Genomic DNA, 23,544 nt, shown 5'->3' with positions numbered 1-23,544 from the left:
CAGAGATCAATAGTTAACATATACCGTAATTTTCGGACTATTGAGCGCACCTGAATATAAGCCGCACCCACTAACTTTAAACTGTGTACATATACAGGCGGCACTTGTCTGTAAGCTGCAGGTGTCCACGTTGTAACAGGAGATATTTACACTGAAAGATTTTCTAAACTTTTAATTAGATACGTACCGGTAACATACACAAATACGTAAATGCTTTTCTCCCCGAACAGTGTCTGTAATACGGCTGGTTAAGAAAATAGAAACTACAGCAGCCTACCAGGAAAAGTCATTGATTTCTATCTTCATCTTCCTCCTGAAAACCACTAAAGTCGTCTTCTTCAGTGTTGGAGTTGAACAGCTTCAGAATGACTTTGTCACACACTTCCTCAGTCTCTCTTTTGTTGCCGATCTCAATGTCACTTTGGTCTCGAGGCAAATTCGTAAAAATCGTAAAAATTCATAAATTAGCCACATCAGTGTTCAAAGCGTGTGAAAAAAGTAGCGACTTATAGTCTGGAATTTACGGTAGTTTTGGGATATGTGGAACCATAAACAGTCCTTCTATGAGGCTTAAAGGTAATGCATGGTGTTTCAAAATTCAATTTGATTTATATGATGCCAATTCACAACGTTCACATCAAGGCACTTCACACAGTGCGGGGAAGTCCTTATGCAGTGAAATCCAACAAAGCTCAAGTTCTTGGGATTCTCTTTTAGCAAGCACTTGGCAACTTTGGGGAGAAAGAGATGAACAGGCTTTGTGCGACATCCTTATCATCAGAACTCGTGGAATCATCTGTTTTTAAAGAATGTAATTGTTTAAATGTGGAGTTGACTCGACGATTAAGGGAGTTTTGTTTTGATCATATTTAGAAATACGAAAGCCCATGAGGCTGGACTTCTTGCATTTCATTTTGTTTATCCTGTACCAAATTAGTAAAATTTAGAATGTTGTACAAAAACTCCTCAAGTTCCTTATCATGACTCCAACGTCACCATCGTATGCCGCCAAACTTTTGCTGGTGATCAATACAATTACATGATTTAACTCTCTCACCAAGTCAAATGCTGCCATGGCTGTACGAGTTACTCAGGTACCAGACACATATGATGGTCACAAAGCTGACTGAAATGAAGACGATGTACATGCCAAACAGCAGGCGGTCGATGACAACCCCGATCATCTGCCATTCCTGTGTGCTTTTTGTCCCCTGTAGGTAGTTGCTGATGTGAAGGCGAATGGCTGCGAGGTCTCTGCTCAGCTTCCTCAGTTCGTCCAGAGGCGGATCTGAAGGCGGTTTCTCTGGAGGTTTGTCAGCAGAGTGACTCCGAAGGTCAGTCGATGAGATGATGCTGGCGCTCATTTCTGGTTTTGTCAAAAATCAAGAGTAGAGCAATAACGTCATAAACGACATGACCCTACAATTCTACGACAATTCTACAGTTTCATTTAGCAGACGCTTTTATCCAAAGTGACGTACATCTGAGAGCAGATACAACACAAGCAAAGATCTAGTCAGGAGGAAACAGTCTAGATAAGTGTTATAGAACAAGATCAAGTGTGATAGGGCGCTGATGCCAATAGCAGGCTGTGTGGGAGGGAATAGGATTTTCTTTTTTGTTTGTTTTCAGTCTGTCAAGTGCAAAGGTGTTCAGGGAAGAGCTGGTCTTTAGTCTTTTCTTAAAGACTGAGAGGGAGTCAGCAGATTGAACAGAGTTTGGTAACTCGTTCCACCACCGGGGAACCACAGAGGAGAAGAGTCCAGCTATCAACCTTGGACCTGTTGTGGTGGTTGGATCAAGTGGTTTTTGTTGGCTGAGCGTAGTGAGCACAGGGAGTGTAGACCTGAATGAGAGAGTTCAGGTAGGAGGGAGCTGTTCTCGTTGTGGATTTGTAAGCAAGTGTCAGGGTTTTGAATTTGAAGCAAGTGAAGTGATCTGAACAGCGGGGTGACATGTGCTGCCTTTGGCTGGTTGAAAACCAGACGTGCTGCTGAATTCTAGATGACCCATTGCAAAAAAAAAAAAAAAAAAAGGCAGGTAATACTCATCAAATGTGAATTGACTTAAAGAAACAGCATCCTTTCTCAAGATTTAGAACAGGGACAACAGCAAAAGACAGCAAACTTGGGCTAGCAAACAAAAACTCTGGTCTGACACAGAAACACACACATAAAAACACACCCTATGTCTTATTCCAGACATTTCAATCACACCTCATCGTATTCTTCACTATGTGTGTAAGTGTGCAGTGGTCATAAATACCATGTGGTAATTCCATGTTTAGGTCACATGACAACAACAGCAGCAGCATTTCAGAAAGCAGCCAATTAAAAAGAAGTCACAGGTCACCTGCTTGATAAAAAGTTGAAGGACACATTCATACATGTGCTGTTTCTGTCTGCATGTTTGCATCATGGCTCCAAATGTAAAAGAATTGCCAAACGATGTTGACTAGGAGACTTCACAAAGATGAAAAAGGATTCAAGAAGATTGGTGACCAACTAAAAATCAGTGGAAATATAGTTGATATTCCAATAAGCGGGCTTCAAGATGGCGAAGAGTTTGGGTGTGAAAACTAGCCGATGTACTGGACCATCACGATCTACATGGCCAATATCGGACTTATTTAGCATGTATTTGGGAAATAAAGTATTTAAGGAAAGAAAGTCCATCAACATATTAAAATGTCCCACAAAATGTCCAACAGTGGCAACTGACAAACACATTGCCTGCTGTGGCTGACCGGGGTGTCATAATCTGCCACGCATGAGCGACGCTCGGCCCGTGAGCCGTAACGATTAACCATCGAACATTAACCAGCCACTGATTTGTCACCACTTCCACTCAACAACATCCATTTGTCCAAGACTAGCCTGAGATGCAATTGAAAACACTGGAAAAAGCTTGTCATCGGCTCTTTTTCTTTTCTTTTTCTTTCTTAAATAGTTGATGTTTTCAGAACGGTACCAGATACAATCAAGGAAAACATGTTCATGATAATGTTACCTGTTGGGCGAAGGGAGATTGTGACACGGTTGCTCTTCTTTTTTGGAGGAAGACAAACGACAACAGCTAGATATCGTAAAACCAGGATGCTGAGCCAGTGAGGAACTGCACTGTACTGGCCGGAGCTGAACTGGATGTTGGCGATAAAAACAGTCTCCAACAGGCTGGCCACCATCAGAGCGAGACTGACTGAGAATAAAACATCTGGAGACAAAACAAAGTGAAAAGGTGTGAGGACATTTTTAGTTTTAGCTTGACTGATACTATTTCTATGAAAAGTAACGCTCACTTATGAGAGGAATGGTGTTTCCGGTGACGGGCAGCAGGTCGTTCATGATGAGCAGGAAGACGGTGTAGCCCAGGATGAGGGTCATCTTGAAGGCAGATCGGTCCACACTCTGTGGAGGCAGCAGGAAGCTGAAGAGGTCTAAAGTGATGAGGAAGCAGCTGGGGATCAGGAGGTTCACCACGTACATCACTGGCCGACGTGCTAAAATGAGCTGGGATGAGGAGAAAAGACAAAGCCTTAAGACCTCAGTCAGACTTTCCAGTGTTAATATCAGGAAATTAGACTTTTGCAGGGAACACTGGCCTCCACTGCCAGAAATGTTAAGTGTTGTAGTTTGTCTTGCTTTGTTACTGGCCCCTTGAACCTTTGGTGTTCCACAAGGATTCAATCTCGGTCCCCATTTTTTTTCTGTATATATAATTCTGCTTTGACAAATTATCCACAAAAAGAACTCAGACTACACTCGGTTTTTAAAAATTATTTCTAGATTCCCAGCTTTTCATACACTGACTCTCTTTGCCATCTTTTTAACTATTAACTTTTATGACTTGGTTCAGACTTTTCCTGCGGTTTATTTAAATACCGGTCGCACGTCCCATGAACACCGAATACAGCCTGAAATAATAATTCAAAATGCTTACGAAGAATTTGACGGTAGAGTAGCTTCCAACAGTTACATCCAGGTGTGATGGAGCTATTTGGATGTCTGCAAGCTCCCACTCCCCTTTGGTCTGTAGCACTTGTTTGGACTGCTCCAGGATCTCTGCAGCTGTGTGGTGTTTCACCATCCTTATTTCATTAGCTGGGAAAAAACAGCAAAGTAAGAATATTTTGTTCATATTAAATGTCCAAACAGTGTGACGCAGTCAGATTGTTATTAATCAAATCTGTGTGTAAAGAAAAAACAGTCATCTGTTCTAAAAAGATTGGCTTTTGTCGTGTAGTTGTGTTTCCTGAGAAGAGTTACCAAAATGTAGATATGATCCGAAGGTCAGCGAGCAGTTCTGGATGTCAAAGGGGAAAGTGTAGATTTCCATATGGCAAGAACTGACCACCCTGAGGGGTTTGTCATCGTATACACGACCTGTGTAGTCCATGTAGACATAAGAGGTTTTGGGAGATTTGTCTTCGTTCATGCTGGAAGAGAACCAAAAAACCTATTTCATTATAAACATACTTTTAAATATTATCGCTCAGCTTGTTCACTTTCATGGTTACAGACTTTCTCTTAACTTACAACTCTGAGATGTAAATATCTGGGACCCAAAGTTGTTCGCGAGGGACAGAGATCAGTTTAGTTCCACATTCCTTGTCGTCCCAGCTCAGTCCTGCTATGGGCCACGACTACATCAAACAGAACAACTGACTGTTAAAAAATCTCAGAAAATGCATGGTGTCCCTGCATACTTAGAGTAAAGGATCAGTTTTATCATTTATATAAAAATCACATGAAAATACCTCAACGAATAATACATGGATCCTAATCACTGGACTGTAGCAATGAGACTGTGAACCACCAGCAGACTTTGTCATATTTTAAAATGATCATTAATAAAGCTGTAAAAGAACCAAAATGCATGAATGTCTTCTGTAAAAAAAAAAGACGCACGTGTTTCAATGATTCCACCATTAAAAAAACGACTGGAAACTAACCACTGCTGTATATAGACTTTAGTTTGCGGCTGTATCATTATGTTTTATTCATTATTTCAATGGATCTAGTAAAAAGAACATCTTTAACCCTTTAAGCCCTGAGCCATTTTTCAGGCCTTTTCTCGAAAATTACATACCCATAATAAAAACAGTTTATCTCTGCAACCACAAGGTCTATTTGAATAATTCTTGTGTCATAATAAAAGAAACACTTGTAAGATTTGTTCAGATGTGTAAATGTCAGTACATATGTTACTGGTTAAAAGTAAATGTAGATGGCACACACACAAATTTAAAAATTTCAGGTTCGCCTAAATAAAAAAAAGCAGTTTCAGGATAATTATCTCTTTGGAATGATCCAGCTGCAGCTCTAAACCTCTCCAAAATCATAGCACAATATGTGAGCATTCTCCCTGCAATGGTTGACTCTGAAAAAGTGAAGTAGAACAAAATTACTAAGTTTTTAATCCAGACAGTTCAGGCGAGGTGACATTTTTGGACACTTGGGCACATTTTGGCACACTGGTGACCATCTGAGTGTTCTTATGTACAAACTAGATATTTCACTTGTATATTACTAATGGTGTTCAATACATCCAAATACAGCAGTTTTTTTTAGTTTTTTTTAAGTCCTAACAGACCGCTGTCTCCTTTACGCAGCCTGTGCGTAAAGGCCAGCAGGCGGCTGTGAAGGTTCGCTCGTGACGCAAACCTCTATCTGCGTGATGGATGGGCCGATTTCGGTGATTGAACCCGCCTTCGAATCGTTAGAGCCAATAGAAGATAGCCATTGCCACCAAAACGAGATTGACAGCACTTTTAGCCAATCAGAATCAGTAGAACGCCATTTTGTGGAGGAGCCGCTTGCTCCTTCGTCCACTTGGTCTTAGTGCCCTACGGTTCACACAGCTTCCCAGAGACGGGTGACGTGCTTTCCGTGTGGTACGGGAAGTAGTACTAACTGATTCCGGTGTAGATTTACCGAGAAAATAAACTTTTCACGGCAAAACAGCTAAGGTAAGAGACATTTTACAACTACAGTTTGACGAAGCGGTTTTGGTTTTTGCTGTTCTTTGGGTCGTTTCTCGCTGATGCTTTGGTTTTAGAGAGCTTTGATGAATATGTTTAGAATCTGGGGACTCTCTGCTTCATTTTGAGAGGTAGGTTGTGCGTCTTTCATAACGTACAGTAGCGACAGAGCCAGGAATGTGACGAGTGGGTTGACGTGGTGGCGCTATAGCGATGTCCATATTTGATAATTCATTTAGTTGGTGTTTGAGTTGTGTTTGAGGCATGTAGAAATGGCTGATATGTGCTTGTAGCCCAGGTTCTGCTGTTTAATTTGATGTATAACACCACTATATTCTTTCATGATGAGTGCATTGTTTCACACTATTTCTTTCTGTAAAACCCGAGAGGCCCCCAATTGGAGGGGTGGTAAATGCTGTTGTCTGTTATGTGATCATAAAAAAAAAAGTAGAAATAATAATTTTTTTTTTTGTTTTCAAAATACCAAAATTTGGCAATGTTGTGGCAACTAAGCCAAAAAAATCATTTGGTATAAAGACATTGCAGTGGTTGACATCATAGTATTTGAAGAGTTCATTTTAAGAACAGATAACTCCGTCTTTGTAGATTTTCAGAAAACTTATTTTTGTTGTTGTTTGCTTGAGATAAAATCAATCAAACTGAAGCTGAGTGGATTTGACTCATGACAAAAATAGGAATAACTTAAGCTTGATTGATATTTTCTCAGGTAGACGATGGAAAAGTGGGTTCTCTGAAGGTTTGTGTAGATGCAGTTATCTGATTTTTGCCAATGAACTCTTCACTTGATCAGCTCAGACTGTTTAAAAAAGATTCCAGACAAAATTCTGAATTTTTTCACGTCTTGTCACTCGTCTGAGAACTTACCAGAATTTGCCATATGAACACTGTCAAGGATTGAGCTTTTTCATCCTGCGTGAGAGACAGATTTATCGGGAACAAAATCCAATCATGGTTAAAAGAGGATACGTATTCGCTCACATGAATAATAAATGTTTGCTCATGAACTCACCACTCCTAAAATTCCCACCACAGTCACGTCGATGGTAATGTTCAGTGTATCCGAAAAGCTTTTCACCGGTCGCAGTTGCTTTTTAGGAAACAATTCTCTCTCAAATGCATCAAACAGCGATTCAGGAGTTGGACTGGTGCAGTTCAGTGCTGCGGCAAAGCCTGAGTTCAGAAAGAGCAGAAATCTGGATCCATCAGATGTTTAGCTCATCGTCTTCACTCGTTGTTGGTAGATCTTTGTTAGCTATGACGTTTGATCTTTGACCCACTTTTTGTGCATCATTATGTGAACTTCTTGAGTCAGTTTGTAGTTTGATGATCCCTAAACTTTTCACGTATCATCAGGTGACATTTTTTATTTGGCCAGATATATGTAGAAATGTTTGGTTTGTGACCATATGCTTGCAAACGACAACAACTTTCCCACCAGCCTCAGCTGTACTTTGTGCTCACTGGTGAATATTAGCTTATTGATTATATCAGAGCAATCCAGGCTGCTGTCACTGTCAGTATACAGACAGAATTAAGCTGAAAGCACCACCGTATCCATGACACATATTGCATCATAGAGGCGCAAAGGCTTTTAGTCTTAACATATGTTGCAGCTACGGGTGCTATAACATGCTTTGTGGGTTTGTTTGTTCTGCTGTCCCACCAGGTTTTCAGTCTGTGTGGTGAGTTACTGCTTCAAAGTCAACAAATAATCATGACATTAATCTACAGCCACATACTGTCTTCCAGTTTCTTCAAGTTCAGTTGTTCCAATTTCAACCAGCTTTAATGGAATCTTCTTCCTTCTTTACTTTCTTTACTAACTTCTTAGATCATCAAAATGTTCTCTTCCTTACCGTGGAGCAGCAGAAAGCAGATGAAGACCAGCCCGGCTGTCTTTGTCTCCGTCATCTTTCCGTCTGTGTCACTCCGACCACTTCAAACCAAATGTCATCGCTCAGTTGTTTGCGTGCACGTGCTGTTCTTTAAACCGTCGCAGAACTAACCCAACAGGAATGCCTGCTGTTTGAGCTGTATGTCATTAAAATGCTGAGGATGTTAAAACTTTCCTTAACAAATACTGTCGACACACAGCTCCTGAGCTTGAAATGCAATTTATTTCAACACAACGCAAAACAAAGACACAGAAACTGTGTTTGAAAACTTTAATGACGGTTGAAACACAGCGGTGATACATGAAGCTCTCTCGATTGTTTACGTCCAGTGTGTTCTGTCTAATCTGCAGTTTTTATTCTGTTCATATTCACTCATTTAAACACATTGACAGACACAGGTGACAGAAATGTATTCAATAATAAATCCAAAGACAGAAAGAAAGAACTTGGACATGTTCTGGGTTCTGTTGCTTTTAACGTATGCAAAAGTAAAAGACCCTGAAGTTTCCAATGTGTTTCTATTATTGCTCACAAATTTCTACAGGATCAAGTGCACACATTTGAGCTCATTAACACCAGCTGTCCCTGATCCATTCTGTTTGATATATGCTATAATATACGTTAAATAACCTTGCTGCTGCTGTAATTGAAAGTCCTGGATGGATGTAATATTTTTAAAGAGGTATACGTGTGTGGTATCATTACAATTAATTAAAAAACCGAGGAATAAAAGTGGCAAGAAGGAAGAGAAACCTGAAAGATCAGTGGTGCAAACGAACCAGTTTGTGTTGTTTTATGATTTCATTTTCTAAATTGCCTAATGTCACTCCAGTGATCACTTACAGAACATCGGAGGGATGAGTGCGGACAGTCAACATCAATAAAACATGTCTAGTCATCCTCAAATGTATTCAAACCCTCCCATTAGATTAGATTAAATAGAACTTTATTGATCCCTTAAGTAGGGTACTTCAGGGAAATTGTTGTTCTAAACACAGCGCAACACCGACAGAGACAGTAGCACACATCAGTTAAGAAAAAAATCAGCAAACAAGGAAACAAAGGAAAAGACGGGAAAGAAACAGCTGTCACTGAAATAAGTTGAAATTGACAAAAGTAATAATAAATTAATTTTTTAAATGAAAATCATGACGTTGCTTTTGAATTGTGGTTCAACAGAAATATATATATGTATATATGTATATGTATGTGTATATATATATATATATAAACAAGCATGATGGGACCCGTAAACTAATATTTAGTTGAACAACCCTTTGAGCCAATCACTGAAGTGTTTTCTGTAACTCTCAGTCAGACTTCTGCACCTGTTGACAGGTGTTTGGATTTCACTGCCCCTCAGCAAAGTGCTCTAATTAGTTTTGTTTATTTTTTTTAAAATTATTCTTTTCAACCACAATTCAAAAGCAATGTCTTATTTCACTAAATTATAAATTAGCAAATTTTTATTTATTATTACTTTTTTCATTTTCTAGTTATTTGAGTGACTATTGTGAATTTTGCCTTTTCTTTAATGGAAGGGGATGAATACATTTGAGGACGACTGTAGTTTTTGGGTCTTACGGTTCTCAAGTCTCCGATGAGTGTTTCAGGAGGCTCTGAATCATCCATGATCATTTCTAACCTGCAGCAGCGTCTTCACTTAGGAGGCGGTTGGAAAAAACAGCTCAAGTGTAAGGAGGTTTTTAAAATGGATTTTTATCTTCCCCTTAGATTTTGGCTGTTTTTTGTTTTTTTTTGAAACGACTCATTTTCATCAAAAAGAAGAACAAAAGAAGAGTTGGAAGAAATGTTTGAGATATTGGTTTCAGTGCCCTGAATACAACTTCAAACATAAAAGAAAATACATAACACGGCAAAACATTAAATAAACAGTGAAAGGTGAGCATTTTAGTGGAGAGGTGCCACGTAGCATATTATGTTAAAGACAAAATGGATGAAAGAGGAGTGAAACCTAACAGCCAAGTCAGAGGTTGTTGTAGGAGTTCACCCAGATGATGATGATGGTAATGAAGCTGACCGTTAGGAAGAGGATGTAGACGATGAAAAGCAGGCGGTCGATGATGAGACCCACCTGGATCCACTCCTCTGTGCTCCGGCTTCCTGTCAGCTGCTGCTCCACCTGCAGCCGGACGGCCTGGAGGTCTCTGCCCAGGCTCCACAGCTCCTGCAGGGCCTCGTAGTCGTTCAGCGGCTCCTTCTCCTCTGGAGCCTCGCTCCACTTCGCCACTGGAGGGGGAACTTTCATTTCAAACTCTGCAATAAGAAGACAACAGAGGAGGAGACGGCAGCTCTGACTGTTTAAACTGACTTGTGTAAGATCAGTTCATTCATGATGCACATGTTGGGTTTGCTTGTGTAAAATCCCACCCTTGGTCTGGTCTCCTACCTGGCACAGCAGGGTTTCTGAACACAGTGTCTTTTTTATCTCTAGGCTTGGGAGGAAGACGTACTAATCTGCCCAGGATGTGAAGAACAAGCACTCTGATCCAGCGAGGAACTGGAGAGTAGTGAGCGGAGCCACAGATGAGGTTGGTGATGAGGATGGTCTCCAGTAGACTGGCCACCATCAGGCCCAGGCAGAGCGACAGGAACACATCTGGGAGAGTAGTAAAAAAGGTGCTTTTTAACACCTGAGTTCACAGAACTGCTTCAGAGACAAATACATCTTAAATCTAGTGGAAAGAACTCAAGACTTTAAAGTGTAAATCAGCATGAATTTTGTCCACTAGGTGGCAGTGGAAACAAGCTGTAAGCAACACTGACTCACAGGATTTAGCAGAATGTGCAAGTTGCACCTATACATTGTACATACAGAGCAGATTAACCTGCATTTTTGTCTTCACAATGTTTTTTTTTTTATATCCTGAATAACTAAATTTGCAGAATGAACAATATAAATGCTGCATAATGACACAAGCTCCATTGTCTTCTTTTATATTTGGGGCTTAGTTTTGTCCAGATTTCAAACAGGATTTATGGTAGTTGTCAACTGACTTAAGAGCGGTATGACGTCTCCAGTGATGGGCAGCAGGTCGTTCATCATGAGCAGGAAGACGGTGTAGCCCAGGATGAGGGTCATCTTGAACAAGGACCGGTCGACTTTTTTGGGAGGCAACATGAAGCTGAAGAGGTCCACAGTGACGAGGAAGCAGCTGGGGATCAGGATGTTCACCACGTACAGGGTGGCCCGACGCTTCACCGTCACCTGTGGAGAGGACAGGTACGCAGCGGCTGGTAAATTTTTTACTGATTTCTCTTGGAACACTTTCTGCACCAAAATCCCAACATTTCTCAATTTCCCCCCCCTCTTTGTCTGATACTTCATCTCCATCTATTGTGCTGCTGTCAGTGATTTTGTAGTGTTCAGAATTCTTGGGAGATATTCTTGAAGGCAAAGCCAGATTAAATAACTGCAAAACTGTGAATGCCACAAGTAAGAATCGACACCAGTTGTTATCAGTACAAACTGAGAAAGGGATGTGACGTTTGAACACAGCATACAACAATACCATCGCCTGCGAGATCGTGGTTTTACAGATACTTCTGTCACTACAACACCTAGAGACATAGTTGAACACTAGCTGTAGCAATAAATGCTCCATGGCAGCACGTTGGTTCTCTGTGTAGGAGCTATGTTGAACAAAGCAGCTTCATGTAGAAGGGAACATTTCCTGAGCAAATGCAGGTTTTTTATTGCCTTCAGTAGAGTCGGTGTTGTTGTGAACTTCTTGCTGTATTTGGCCTCTAACTCTATAGAGTTCAATGTGTGGTCTCTTCCCTGAAGACTGTACCTTCCTCTGTATCTTCATCTTAGCATTTCTGTTTGATAAATAACTCAATATCGACCTTTAAATGGTTGCAGCCTTCTGCAATTTCTTACAAAGAAGCGAAGCTCTACGTAGGTTCCTTCAGTTGTAGATGGCATTAACAATCTCTTCGCTGTCAACGCAGTTAGTTCCCATTCACCCATCGTTGCCATCACTTCTTTGGAGAGTTTGAACATTAGCTCCACAGGAATCCCGAAGGAAGGTTCTATAGCCTTCACTGAAAGAAAGACAGTCAAAGTTTTTTAGTTTGACAGATGAATCCCTTTATATGATTTAAAACTGAATAAAAACAATTACACTACGTCGAAGAACACATCTCTCAGTTCACTGGAGTGATTCGTAAGAAAGATCCTCAGGGACAAGTTCTTACTTACGACCGTGTAAGTAGGAGTTGTAGCTTAAACTGCAGTTCTGAATGTCAAACGGAAATAAGTAGATGTCGAGTCTGCAGGAGCTCACGACTCGGACGGGCTGCGCGTCGTACACCATGCCGTCATACGCCAGGTAGCTATACGGGGCGAATGGAGCCGAGTTCTTCCCCATGCTGCGGGACGATAAAATGCATTAAATACAACTGATTACATGCCTAATTTGTATATCAATATGTTCTGCTTTTTAAGACTGCTGTGATCAAATTGAGCAGCATCAGCACTCTGCAGGCTGGTAGATGGAACATCAGGCAAACTTTTCCGGAGCATTAAAGGAAGAACCTCCAGACTGATCAACAGCTTCATGCCACAAGCTGTCAGAACGCTGAACTGCTGATCCAGATATGCAAACACTTGTTTATTGAATTGCTTTTAGTTTTTTGGATCCTGAAGAAACGCTCTCTCATCTTGTTTGTACTACTGTTGCATGTATGTACAGCTAAATGACGATGAACTTGATTTGATTTGATTATGGGAGGCACGTTCATCTCACAGAGCCTCCTGTGTTTCTTGTCGTTTTGCACCCCCCCCCCTACTTGTACCTTCTCTGTCTTCGTCCTCGCTGCCTCACATCTTTTGAGGACAATTCCCAGGATCAGCTTTCAACATCTTATTATCTCAAAATGTAATCACTTTGTCATATTGAGATAAAAGAAATTGTAGATGTTAACTTGTTAGCATGCTCTGATTCTGTGTCTCCATTCAGATCAGTGTGTATGAAGGTTGAACTGCTGTACAGACAAAAAAATGGGGCTTACAATTCATTGATGACCATATCTGGTACCCAGAGCAGTTTTCGTTGGACTGAGATCCACGGCGTACCGCACTCTTCTACATCCCATGTTGTGAATTCATTTCTCCAAGTCTGCAACGCAAATCATAAAGGTAGCCTTCAACATGTACGCAACTGATGAGATTACATTCTGAAAGTCAAAGTTTCTGGGTTTCGGTTTCTGGTTTTGTTTGGTTTTTGTGATACATTAAGGTGTGGGGTTTTTTTTCAGTTACTTCCTGTTTTATTTTGAAATCGTTTTTCCTTGTTCCTTTCTCCCAAATCAGTTTCAGTGTTGAAATAGTCTTGGTTCTTTATTTGTCTTTGTCAGTTGGTCCTGTTCGTTACCCAGTTTGCTTCTTGGTTCGCCTGTTCACCTGCCTCTAGTCAAGCTAGTTCTTCAACTCCACCAAAGGGATCAATAAAGTTCTAATCTAATCTAATCTAATCTAATCTAATCTTCTTTCATTTCTAGCTTCATTTTAACACATGCTTTTGTTAACTCTTTGGATTTTTGGTCAATTTTTGCCAGTGCCCTTTTGATTCATCTGGATTGTGGGTTGTTTCTGGATCAACGTTTTTTGATCAAAGCTCACCTCTTTTTCCCCCCCAAGCACCTGCTTCTGTGTCTGCGTTTGAGTCCTTAACTCAGCAATTCAAGACAATAATCAGCAGCACTGCCTTCATGCTTTGTAACACTTCTTATTTAACCCACTGATGGACCACTCTGGTTCGTTATGTGGTAGACTGCATCATGTACCGTCTTGTGTCTGGATAGTGACGAACCATTTTATCATTGCTAGCTAACTGTAAACAAAGTACTCACCATACTTTGCCAGATATACGTTGTCAAGACTTGGGCCTTCTCATCCTGGAAAACGAATCAACAATTAATTGCTTGTATGTGTTCCTTCTTTGCATTTATCTTCCTTAATGGGAAGCCAGCTGATAACATTAAACTCGAAAAGACAAACGAGGCCCAATACTGTCTGTGAAGATTCCCAGTCATCCAGGTCATGGTTATTCTCATAAAGAAGCCATCTATGTCAAACTGGAAAGACCATCACTCAACAGAAGTGGAGGTCTGAGGCATCACCTCTCACCTGTTTACAATTCAGTTTTAAGATCTCTCCCCAGGAAGATGAAACCACTTTCACACCGAGCCACAAAAGACTTTAACGAACCCCATTGTGGCAAGGGGAGCACTAACAAAACAGAAATTCAAGTGTTAATGGCTCCTTAAGGATACAAGTATCTGGAACTCCCAACTAGTCAGTCAGAACTGATGAAGCCTCTTGGATGAGAGGTGGAACGTCTTCAAGAAACTCAAACAGCCCAGTTGCTACGATTCAAGGCGAGAAAGGCCTAATGCTGAATTGGTTTTAAGTTAATGTAATGTCGCTTACCACCCCTAAAATGCCAATCATGATGAAGGAAACGCTGACGTTGGTGGTTGTTGACAAATTCATGACGGGTCGAATCGGATTCAGTTTGAAGACTGGTTGGAGAGCCGCCAACAGTGACAGTGTGTCAGGGCTAGAGCAGTTCAGCATGGCGGAATTGCTTGGAGCTACGACAGGAAGAAGAAATGTGTTGTTATTTGTGAGAAAGGGAACTCATCATTGGTGGAGCAGCAAGCATCAAATGATAACGTCAAAACTTTATTCCATCTTGAGTAATCTGAAAGTATGCATCTGTACAAGTGTCAGAGAGACAAAATGTGCATTTGGCTGAGTTGGCATGGTTTGGAGAAACCGTGTCGTCTACCAGTGTTTGGTACAGTTTTTATTTTTTCAAACCTCGCAAGGGTCCAAACTTTGGGTAAACCAGGGTAAGAAGCCCCCTGACGAACCAATGTCTATTCTCTTTTAAAATATTTTTTGGAATATCAATATAATATGTACACAAGAAGTATGCTTGAGTTAACAAATGTATAGGGTAGTTAAATCACACCAGATTTCAGATTTGTTAGTATAGAACTAAATCTGTAAAAGAGACATCTTCCTCGGGTCGTGGGAGTTAATCAGATCTTAAGCTTGTTACTTACCCATACCATGAACTATATTCCAAAATTTTGATGGTGCTCTGACTTTAGCATGAATGCGACATTTCAAACACGGAAATGGTTTAGATTTCTCTATCAAAGGGTTTGATTATTGCCAAATATTTTATTATTTTATTTTATTTTATAACTCAGGGGCCTCGGACAAAAGTTTGATCTTTGCTTTGTTATCATTGATACTTAAATTGGTGACATTTAATATTCAAAGCTTACAGTAGCAGAGCGTTTAAGCTAGCTAGCTAGCTAGTGCTACAACAAACTAGCATAGCTTAACATAAAGTCAGCTAGTTAGCCTTTTAGCCTTCTTTATAAGTTGCAACTAAAGTTATTATTGTTTTTATAGACAGATTATGTTACTGCGTTAGATAAACAGTGCAAAATTAATCATAAATCCAACATTTGCAAGGCCGGCTTGAAAATCATTAATGTCCAGTTGGGGGCATTTTAACTCAGAAGTCTTACTCTGACTTTCTTTTTTTTTACATATTACAAAAAAGGCTTCAGTTATTTTTTTTTGCTAAAACTAATGGGAAACCCTTCATATTCTGTAAACAGTAAAGTTAGTATATGGATATCCTTATTTAAAAAAAAAAAAAAAAAGCAGACAGACGCTTATTTTGTACTGTCATAAATCATCTGACCTCAAAACCATTTCTTTTGATTTCCTCCAACCAGCAAAACAAATTCAATTATATTTAAAGATTAGTAAGATTACTATCATCCAAGAAAAGACCTAAATCTCTATCTCTAACGGTCTTGGGGGCTTCTGACCCTAGTTGACCCTGATGTGCTCCCTATGCGACATTGTGCATACATAAGCTTCACTCCTTAGAATAAGTGCTGAAGTCTGTGAAGTTGTGTTCAAGAATTTGAAGATCAGTACAGGTTTACAGATAAAACGATTTAAGTTCAATAGGTAGCTCATTTTGTCTTTGCTTTATCACACATAGTGACCTCAGTTTGATAAATAAAATCAGTGTCTCGATAAAAAACCTTCCAATCAGAGCTAGGAGAAAATCAATTCAGTGACAAGCAGGAGATTTATGTAAAGTCTCTTAATAAATATTAGAGTGAAAATTCCTTCTCACTATAAATATTGTATTACTGTATTACGGGAGCAGTACTTACCATGCATGAGCACAGAGATGAAGATGAATAGAAGCTTAGAAGGCTTGACTTTCAGCGGGCAGCACTAAAAACATTAACATTGGGTCAAAAGTGGTTGTTAGTTTGAGTGGTGTGCTGCTGCTGAGGGCTGTCCTGTGAAGATTTCCTCACAGTTTACTTGGAGCCATGTGGCTAAGGGAAATTTAAAAAAAAACAAAAAAAACATTTACATTATATTTAAAAATACTTTCTATATTTTTTAATGTGTTTTAATAGGTGTTTTTGATATCCTCCGTGTATTTATTTTAATGTGGCTTGAAGGCCTCAATCCCAACAGTATCCCTTATATTATATCAATTTATAATATATTGGTATTTAAGACCCGTAAAAGAAACCAGAAAGGTTTTTACTTTTAACCTTAGGAAGATTTAAAGCAACTTTTGTTCATGCTGAAGCTGTTTTCTAGGGCAACACGTATATAAATATTGTAATATGTTTGCACCTGACTTAAAACAAAACCCTTTGCTGTGACCCATTAAAGCAGGAAAGGGATTCTGTTCAACTTATTCCCTCCTACATCTAGACAAGTCGTGTATAATTATTATTCTTCAAAATCAAATATACATCGGAAAGTAAGTCATGCTTCTTCTGCAAGCTGGTATACATATTTTAAAGATTTCAGATGATACACTATATAGCTGGAAGTATGTACGATAGGAGACGTTCATGGACATCGTATGATAAAAACGTTACATAATATTTTGGATAAGATGAGCCCCACTCGATCAGAAACCTTTAGGATGAAATGTGAGCCAAACCTTATCGTCCAACATCAGTGCTTGATCTCACTCGTGCTGTTGTGGCTGAATGAAAAAGTACAGACAGGTGACAAGTGCCTCAGTAAGGTGCACCAATTGGCAGAGATTTAGTTTAAATGCTCACACTCACTTCCCTCCCAGCACAGATTCCTTCTGTTTGATCTTCGGCTTGTCTTTTCAGACATGTGACTTGAAAGCTACTTCCCTCGTCGGCTGTGGGCAGTGAGGCATGTGAAGTAAAACATGCTGTGACTGTGGACACTAACTGGGAATGAAACCTCTAATGATGGAGCCAGTGGAGCAGCCTGTGACTGAAGCTCCTGCCATCTGTGCCTGAAATGTGAGCCCTCTTTCATAGTCACTTGGACTATTTCCTTTTGCCGTCCTAACACAGAATCAGAATCAAGGTGACGTGCTCAGCGTGGTTATACACTGCAGTCTGTTTGTACTACGTCATCCACTCATTTATTCAGATCCTTAACTTGTCCATCCATCCATCATCTATACACCTCTTCATCCTCACTAGGGTCATGGGGGGTTGGAGTCTATCCCAGCTGACTCAGGGTGAAGGCAGGAGACACCCTGGACAGGTCACCAGTCTATCACAGGGCTACACTTAGAGACAGACAACCAAGCACACTCACATTCACACCTACAGACAATTTAGAATCACCAATTAACCTCAACATGTTTTTGGACTGTGTGGGAGGAAGCTGGAGAACCCGGAGAGAACCCAAGAGAAGAACATGCAAACTCCACGCAGACACGAGCCGGCGACCTTCTAGCACCGAGCCACCTTGCAGCCTCCCTTAACTTGTAACCCGTCTATAGAAGCATGTCTTAGAGGTCCACATACTTCTGACCATGTAGTGTACCATTTCTTTTTTTATAAAAATTGCCCTGTGTGTGACCACACAAATGTGTGTTCTTATCTTTAGTTTGTATTTGTTACATGAACGATTACTACAATGGAATATGGATCTATAATAATTATACTGCAATAACACTATGTGATTACCGTGGTGGAGACATTTGCTCTGTGTCATTAAGGTAATGCAGAAGGTAAACATACAGACCGAGTTTTCTCTAAGTTATGTCACTTCATTGCGTTTACTTATTTTTTAAAATATCTTTTTATCTCTACTTATTTCACGTACATTTGGATGTTTTTGTTAAACGTATAATCATCTATCCATCCATCCATTATCTATACACCGCTTAAATCTCACTAGGGTCGCGGGGGGCTGGAGCCTTATAATCATCTATATCGATCAAATTATGGGCAACATTCAGGGCTAGATTTTGTGATGGGGAACCATTATTAAGTGATGTCTACTTTAATTTCTTTTTCTACTTTTCAATATGTTGTCATAGCCTTATTTAGCATATCTTAGCATTTTCTGCAGGAATTAGTCTTCTGTTAAAATCAAACCTGATGTTAATTCGAATAAATGAAAGAGAAAAATAAATTAAAACATAGTTATTTGTTTGAAATGAATGTCAATCAAAAACTGAATGAAATTTTCCAAGTAATTTTATTTTGCACACAGCGGCCTCCTCCATTTTAAAATTGCACAGCATGACACAAAAAGCTTAAAACTACATCTAATTAATGGTGCATTTTAAAGCATTTCATTGTTCTAAACAGCGGTACAATAACTGTGTCGTATATATGTATTGCATAAATGTGTCGGCTCCAGGAAAGTGGGTTTTCAAATCAGCTAACAACAATTACATCTTATTAGTCAGAATTCAACAAACATTTGAGTCGCTGGCTAAATCGATGGAGCCCTTTAGGAGAGGAAGCAGTTGTCTAGCGACCGTATGAGTTCACCCAGATAATGATGATGGTAATGAAGCTGACTGATATGAAGATGATGTAGAGGCCAAACAGCAGGCGGTCTATGATGAAACCCACCTGGATCCACTCCTCTGAGCTCTGGCTGCCCTTCAGCTGCTGCTCCACCTGTTGGCGGATGGCCTGGAGGTCTTTGCTCAGGCTCCTCAGCTGCTGCACGGCCTTGTTCTCCACTCCTGGAGGCTTCTCGTCAGCGTCACCCTTTGCCGCCACAGTGCTGATCTTCAGGTCTATTTGTCAGGTAGGAAATGGATACATACATATTTTTTTTGTTAATGAACAGGATACATACTTTTGTTTAATTCACCTCTTTGGTGAGGGTCTTTGCCTCATTTTTGCAACTTTGCTTTTCAATATGTCTGTGAAGATTCTCAGCCATCCAGGTCGTGTTTGTTCTCGTAGATTAATCATTGCAACTGGACTTGCTTGAGTTCCTTGAAGATGTTTCACCTCTCATCCAAGAGGCTTCATCAGTTCTGACTGACTAGTTGGGAGTTCCAGATACTTGTATCCTTAAGCAGCCATTAACACCGATTTCAGTTGTGGGTTTGTTGCTCCTCCCCCTCATTATGCTAACTAACTAAACTAAGGACTTGCATAACGAGGGGGAGGAGCAAAAAAACCCACAACGGAAACCGAAACTGAAGTGTTCATGGCTGCTTAAGGATACAAGTATCTGGAACTCCCCACTGGTCACTCTCTTGGATGAGAAGTGAAACGTCTTCAAGGAACTCAAGCAAGTCCAGTTGCTACGATAAAACTACGGGAATTGACTTTTTAAGACAAGGTGAAGAATCACATTAATGCGTCTGATCTACTTTCTCTCTCTTTATATATATGCACAAACATGAACTACATACCTGAATCTTTTGGTTTCTTAGTCTGCTGTGGCAGAAGAACAAGGGAACCCATCGTCTGCAGAACAAGCACCCTGACCCAGTGAGGGATGGGAGAGAAGTCGGCAGAGCCGCACAGCAGGTTGGTGATGAGGATGGTCTCCAGCAGACTGGTCACCATCAGAGCCAGGCAGAGTGAGAAGAACACATCTGGCACAAAGACAGAGAAAGAGGGATGAGAACCCCAGAACCAGTAAAGACCTGCAGTGTCCGAATGTGGTTTACTGCATGCTGGATATTTGCTGGATGTTCTTTGAAGCCATACTGGACGTGCATTTGTAAAATAAATGAAAATCTCCACATACTCTTCCCTTGACAGGTGAAAGATTTCACCACTTTTAACACATTGTTCATCACTTTGCCCAAAATATTTATGTGAGTTAGAAGCAGAATGAAACTCTGTACAGTCGTTAATTATGATGAGAACCATAGACCATGACGTTTGTCCTGCAGGCTCAAACAGAACACTTTTACCCTCTGCAGGACTTTTAATTTGGAGAATGAATGTGCAAGAGATCGGTGCACTGCTGTACAGAGCTGTGCAAAGCTTAACTTTTAATATTTTCGTTCTAACACACAATACCAGCAGCGAGGCGTCTGATCAGTCCCAAATTAATTTGGAGACAACAACCCCAAGCATAGAGCCAGAGTTATAAAGGCACAAAGTGCAAAGAACAAGGCGCCGTGCGACAGATGGCGTCGCCCCCACAGAGCCCTGATCTCGACATCATCGAGTCAGTCTGGGATTACGTGAAGAAACAGAAACTACTGCCTGCCAACTACCTTAAAAACCAAATGTGCAGAGCAGAAGTTCTGCTGTTTTAACCCTATTCAGGACTTTTGGGGTCTTTTGGATCCATTTGGTTTAGGTGACAGGTATTGTTTTTTTATTTTTTAATATAAAAAGAGGGACATTTGTTGTGCATTTGGAACCAAAAATACGTCAACTTATCTGTAGGAGACATACAAAGGTGAAGATGAGGAGCACGGTGTGCTTGAATGTGTGTGTGTGTTGCAGAGGCGGTGGTTCATGTGGGAGTGGGTGTGTACAGGTGTGGAAGTGTGTGTGTGTGTGTATAAAGGTGTGCACTCACCTGTGACACAGATGAGAGAGTCAGGGTTGGGTAGTAGCCGCAATGTTTGTTGACAGCAACCCGTTCATTCATTAATCCCTTTTTTATCTGTTTAATCTCCTGGTTTTCATTTTTCCCTTTATTCATCTTTGCTGTGCTGTGATAGCTCTGTGCTGTTTGTCACAATGAATGCACCAAAAGCACCTTTGGATGTCAGCATATCTGTTATCATAGCCTCCTAGCGCGTCGCAAATCTGTGAACCTGAGGATCCAACCTCATACTCTCAGCGGCTAAAAGGTTTGTTTGGACGCCGCAACATTATCAGAAAATGTATTTAACATAGTATGAAAGTCTATAATGAATACCAACAAACATTTTGCACATATTCTTTCTTGATGTCCAATGGATTCCAAAAGACCTTCTACGTATGGCGACATGAAAGTCCTGAATAGGGTTAAAGGATATTTACAATATGAACAGAATCTGTGCAGTACTAGTGCTTTGTTGTTACATTTCTACTCTTGAAAGCAAAACCACTGATATGTGCAACATTGTTTTTCAACCTAAACGTCCACAGATGGAAGAAACAGTCCATCCATCCAATATCTATACATCTTAATCCTCACCAGGGTCTTGGGGGGCTGGAGTCTATCCCAGCTGACTCAGGGTGAAGGCAGGGGACACCCTGGACAGGTCACCAGTCTATCACAGGGCTGCACTTAGAGACAGACAACCAAGCACACTCACATTCACACCTACGGACAATTTAGAATCACCAATTAACCTCAGCATGTTTTTGGACTGTGGAAGGAAGCTGGAGAACCCGGAGAGAACCCACGCTGCAAACTCCACATAGAAAGATCCCGGGTGTCCTCACTGGGACGTGAACCGGCAACCTTCTTGCTATGAGGCAACGATGCTAACCACCGCTCCACCTTGCAGCCCAGAAGAAACAGTACTTATGCATATTTTTTTGTTCACTTTTCTTAGTTCCTTACATGTTTGCTGTTTCCCCTTTGCTGCTGTAACGCTGCAAATTTGCAGGACAAAAAAAGGATTACCTTAAATTTATAAGCATTTTTGGAAGCTGCCTCCAGAAACAGTTGTACTGAAGGAGGCTTTAATGAATCACTACAGACAATGCTGCGTGTGACACTGACTTATGAGGGGGATGGCGTTTCCGGTGACGGGCAGCAGGTCGTTCATGATGAGCAGGAAGACGGTGTAGCCCAGGATGAGGGTCATCTTGAAGGAGGACCGGTCGACGCTCTGTGGAGGCAGCAGGAAGCTGAAGAGGTCCACGGTGATGAGGAAGCAGCTGGGGATCAGGAGGTTCACCACGTACAGGGTGGCCCGACGCCTCACTCTGATCTGTAGAATGAAGCAGAAGAAAGACAAAAGTAGGCTGTGAAATACTGACAACTCTGTGTGTCTGTGCTGTGGCTGCACTTTTCATGATTCCAACTGAACTCATATTTTTAAGCATGTTGGAGTGAATAATGAATAAAAAAAATTGTACACCATAGGCTGTTGCTTGCTTTCAACTCGAGTCTTAAAATCTGAGCCTAAAGAGCAATTCACTGCCTATTTAATGCATTTTAAAATCAGCTCACGTGAAACTGGAGCTTGTCGGTATAAATCCCGTTGTCAATTTCTTCGCTGACGACTTTGTTGGCGGTGATTTCCATCAGCTCCCATTCCCCCATGGTGGTCATGACTCTTTTGGACCTCTTTGTGATTTCATCCGCAGCTCTCCCAAGGAAAATCTTAATGTCAAACGCTGGAGAAAGAGCAAAGGCATAGAGGAATAGTTAAATTTGAGCTCAAAAACAGCTCATATGCAACTGAAAGAGACATAATCAGAGTGTCTGGATTTCTTTCACAATTCATCCTTTGTCAGGTGTGTGCAGAGGAAAAATTGTCCAACAATGAAATGCAATAAGACAAAAAAGAAATTAAACTGTGCATGATGGGAACACACAAGTCAATCAGGTTTTAATAGCTCTGAAATGACTCATAGATCACTCCTCACAGCATTCCTATCGTAGGTATGGGTTTCTTTACTGTTACACACCTTTAAATAAACACATGGTTACTTAAATAGCAAAAAAACAAATAGAATTTCATAAGTGGCAACTGCATACTGCAAAATAAGGCCCATGTAGGTGTCCCGTCCGAAACAGCAAAACTGACCGGTGCAAAGATTCCCTCCCTCCACAGTGATTGTTGAGAAAGGAGAGTCGTGTCTTACCGTAGTGGATGTAAGAGTTGAAAGTCAGGGTGCAGTTTTGTATGTCGAAGGGGAAGGTGTAGATGTCGAGGTTACAGGAGCTGACAATTTTGACAGGTTTGGCGTCGTGCACCCGACCGTCGCTGTACAGGTACACGTAGGGGACAGGTGGCGCTGTGTTTTCATCCATGCTGCGAGGCCAGAACACGCAGAGAGTTATGTGTGAAAAAGCAAAAACGCTGAAAAGTCTGACCTTGTTAACAAGACTGCTCCGGAGTTCGGATTTGCATTTTCAAAACAAAGTAGATGAAGATAAAACACTGGAAGAATGCTGATCATCTAATTCACTTCATATATAGGACTTTTTATGAAGCTCTGATATTAACGCAGAACCAAACCCATCACACTGATTAACACCGGAGGTTTTTTAGATTTTTTTTCTCGGTCGACAAACTTCACATAAAGAAGAAAAGGAAACATAAAAAGTAACTAATGAGAATACATTTCTTGTCCTGACAAGTTTTGCACTACCTCTAATATGTATGTATGTAT

At 40.7% G+C, this 23,544-nt stretch overlaps 3 protein-coding genes across 3 annotated transcripts in view; all 3 read right to left on the bottom strand.

Annotated features, from left to right (window-relative positions):
- Positions 1-1,061: 1,061 nt before the first annotated feature.
- LOC103364562 (5-hydroxytryptamine receptor 3A-like) lies at positions 1,062-8,791 on the bottom strand. The gene is made up of 9 exons (XM_008291714.1): positions 7,858-8,791; positions 7,011-7,171; positions 6,866-6,910; positions 4,536-4,642; positions 4,266-4,435; positions 3,940-4,100; positions 3,299-3,509; positions 3,010-3,213; positions 1,062-1,366 (listed from the first exon to the last, which is right to left on the bottom strand). Exons 1-9 carry the CDS (start codon positions 7,910-7,912, stop codon positions 1,062-1,064), a joined length of 1,419 nt encoding a protein of 472 aa, XP_008289936.1. The 5' UTR covers positions 7,913-8,791.
- Positions 8,792-9,819: 1,028 nt separating this feature from the next.
- On the bottom strand, positions 9,820-14,500 carry LOC103364561 (5-hydroxytryptamine receptor 3E-like). The gene is made up of 8 exons (XM_008291713.1): positions 14,354-14,500; positions 13,774-13,818; positions 12,934-13,040; positions 12,122-12,291; positions 11,887-11,964; positions 10,915-11,151; positions 10,307-10,516; positions 9,820-10,173 (listed from the first exon to the last, which is right to left on the bottom strand). Exons 1-8 carry the CDS (start codon positions 14,498-14,500, stop codon positions 9,884-9,886), a joined length of 1,284 nt encoding a protein of 427 aa, XP_008289935.1. The 3' UTR covers positions 9,820-9,883.
- A 3,950-nt stretch (positions 14,501-18,450) lies between these two features.
- LOC103364560 (5-hydroxytryptamine receptor 3A-like) overlaps positions 18,451-23,544 on the bottom strand; it is a 7,586-nt gene continuing 2,492 nt past the window's right edge. Inside the window, exons 5-9 of the mRNA XM_008291712.1 lie at positions 23,014-23,183; positions 22,376-22,542; positions 21,923-22,133; positions 19,653-19,838; positions 18,451-19,022 (exon numbers count right to left, since the gene is read on the bottom strand). Coding sequence (XP_008289934.1) covers positions 18,748-19,022; positions 19,653-19,838; positions 21,923-22,133; positions 22,376-22,542; positions 23,014-23,183 — 1,009 coding nt within the window. The 3' untranslated portion in view covers positions 18,451-18,747. The remainder of the gene's footprint in view (positions 19,023-19,652; positions 19,839-21,922; positions 22,134-22,375; positions 22,543-23,013; positions 23,184-23,544) is intronic.

This window comes from Stegastes partitus, unplaced genomic scaffold (genome assembly GCF_000690725.1).
Source record: "Stegastes partitus isolate 25-593 unplaced genomic scaffold, Stegastes_partitus-1.0.2 Scaffold756, whole genome shotgun sequence".
NCBI classification, from domain to species: domain Eukaryota; kingdom Metazoa; phylum Chordata; class Actinopteri; family Pomacentridae; genus Stegastes; species Stegastes partitus.
The sequence above is the reverse complement of the archived record's forward strand: the minus strand, read 5'-3'. Positions and strand labels throughout refer to the sequence as shown.

Coding starts and splice junctions, on each gene's coding strand:
- LOC103364562 (XM_008291714.1), bottom strand. CDS start 7,912: ATGACGGAGACAAAGACAGCCGGGCTGGTCTTCATCTGCTTTCTGCTG. Junction 4,643..6,865: donor TGTTCATATGGCAAATTCTG/GTAAGTTCTCAG, acceptor TGTTTGATGTAG/TCGTGGCCCATAGCAGGACT. Junction 4,101..4,265: donor CGGATCATATCTACATTTTG/GTAACTCTTCTC, acceptor GTTTTTTCCCAG/CTAATGAAATAAGGATGGTG.
- LOC103364561 (XM_008291713.1), bottom strand. CDS start 14,500: ATGCTGAACTGCTCTAGCCCTGACACACTGTCACTGTTGGCGGCTCTC. Junction 10,517..10,914: donor AGACGTCATACCGCTCTTAA/GTCAGTTGACAA, acceptor CTACTCTCCCAG/ATGTGTTCCTGTCGCTCTGC. Junction 10,174..10,306: donor CAGAAACCCTGCTGTGCCAG/GTAGGAGACCAG, acceptor TTCTTATTGCAG/AGTTTGAAATGAAAGTTCCC.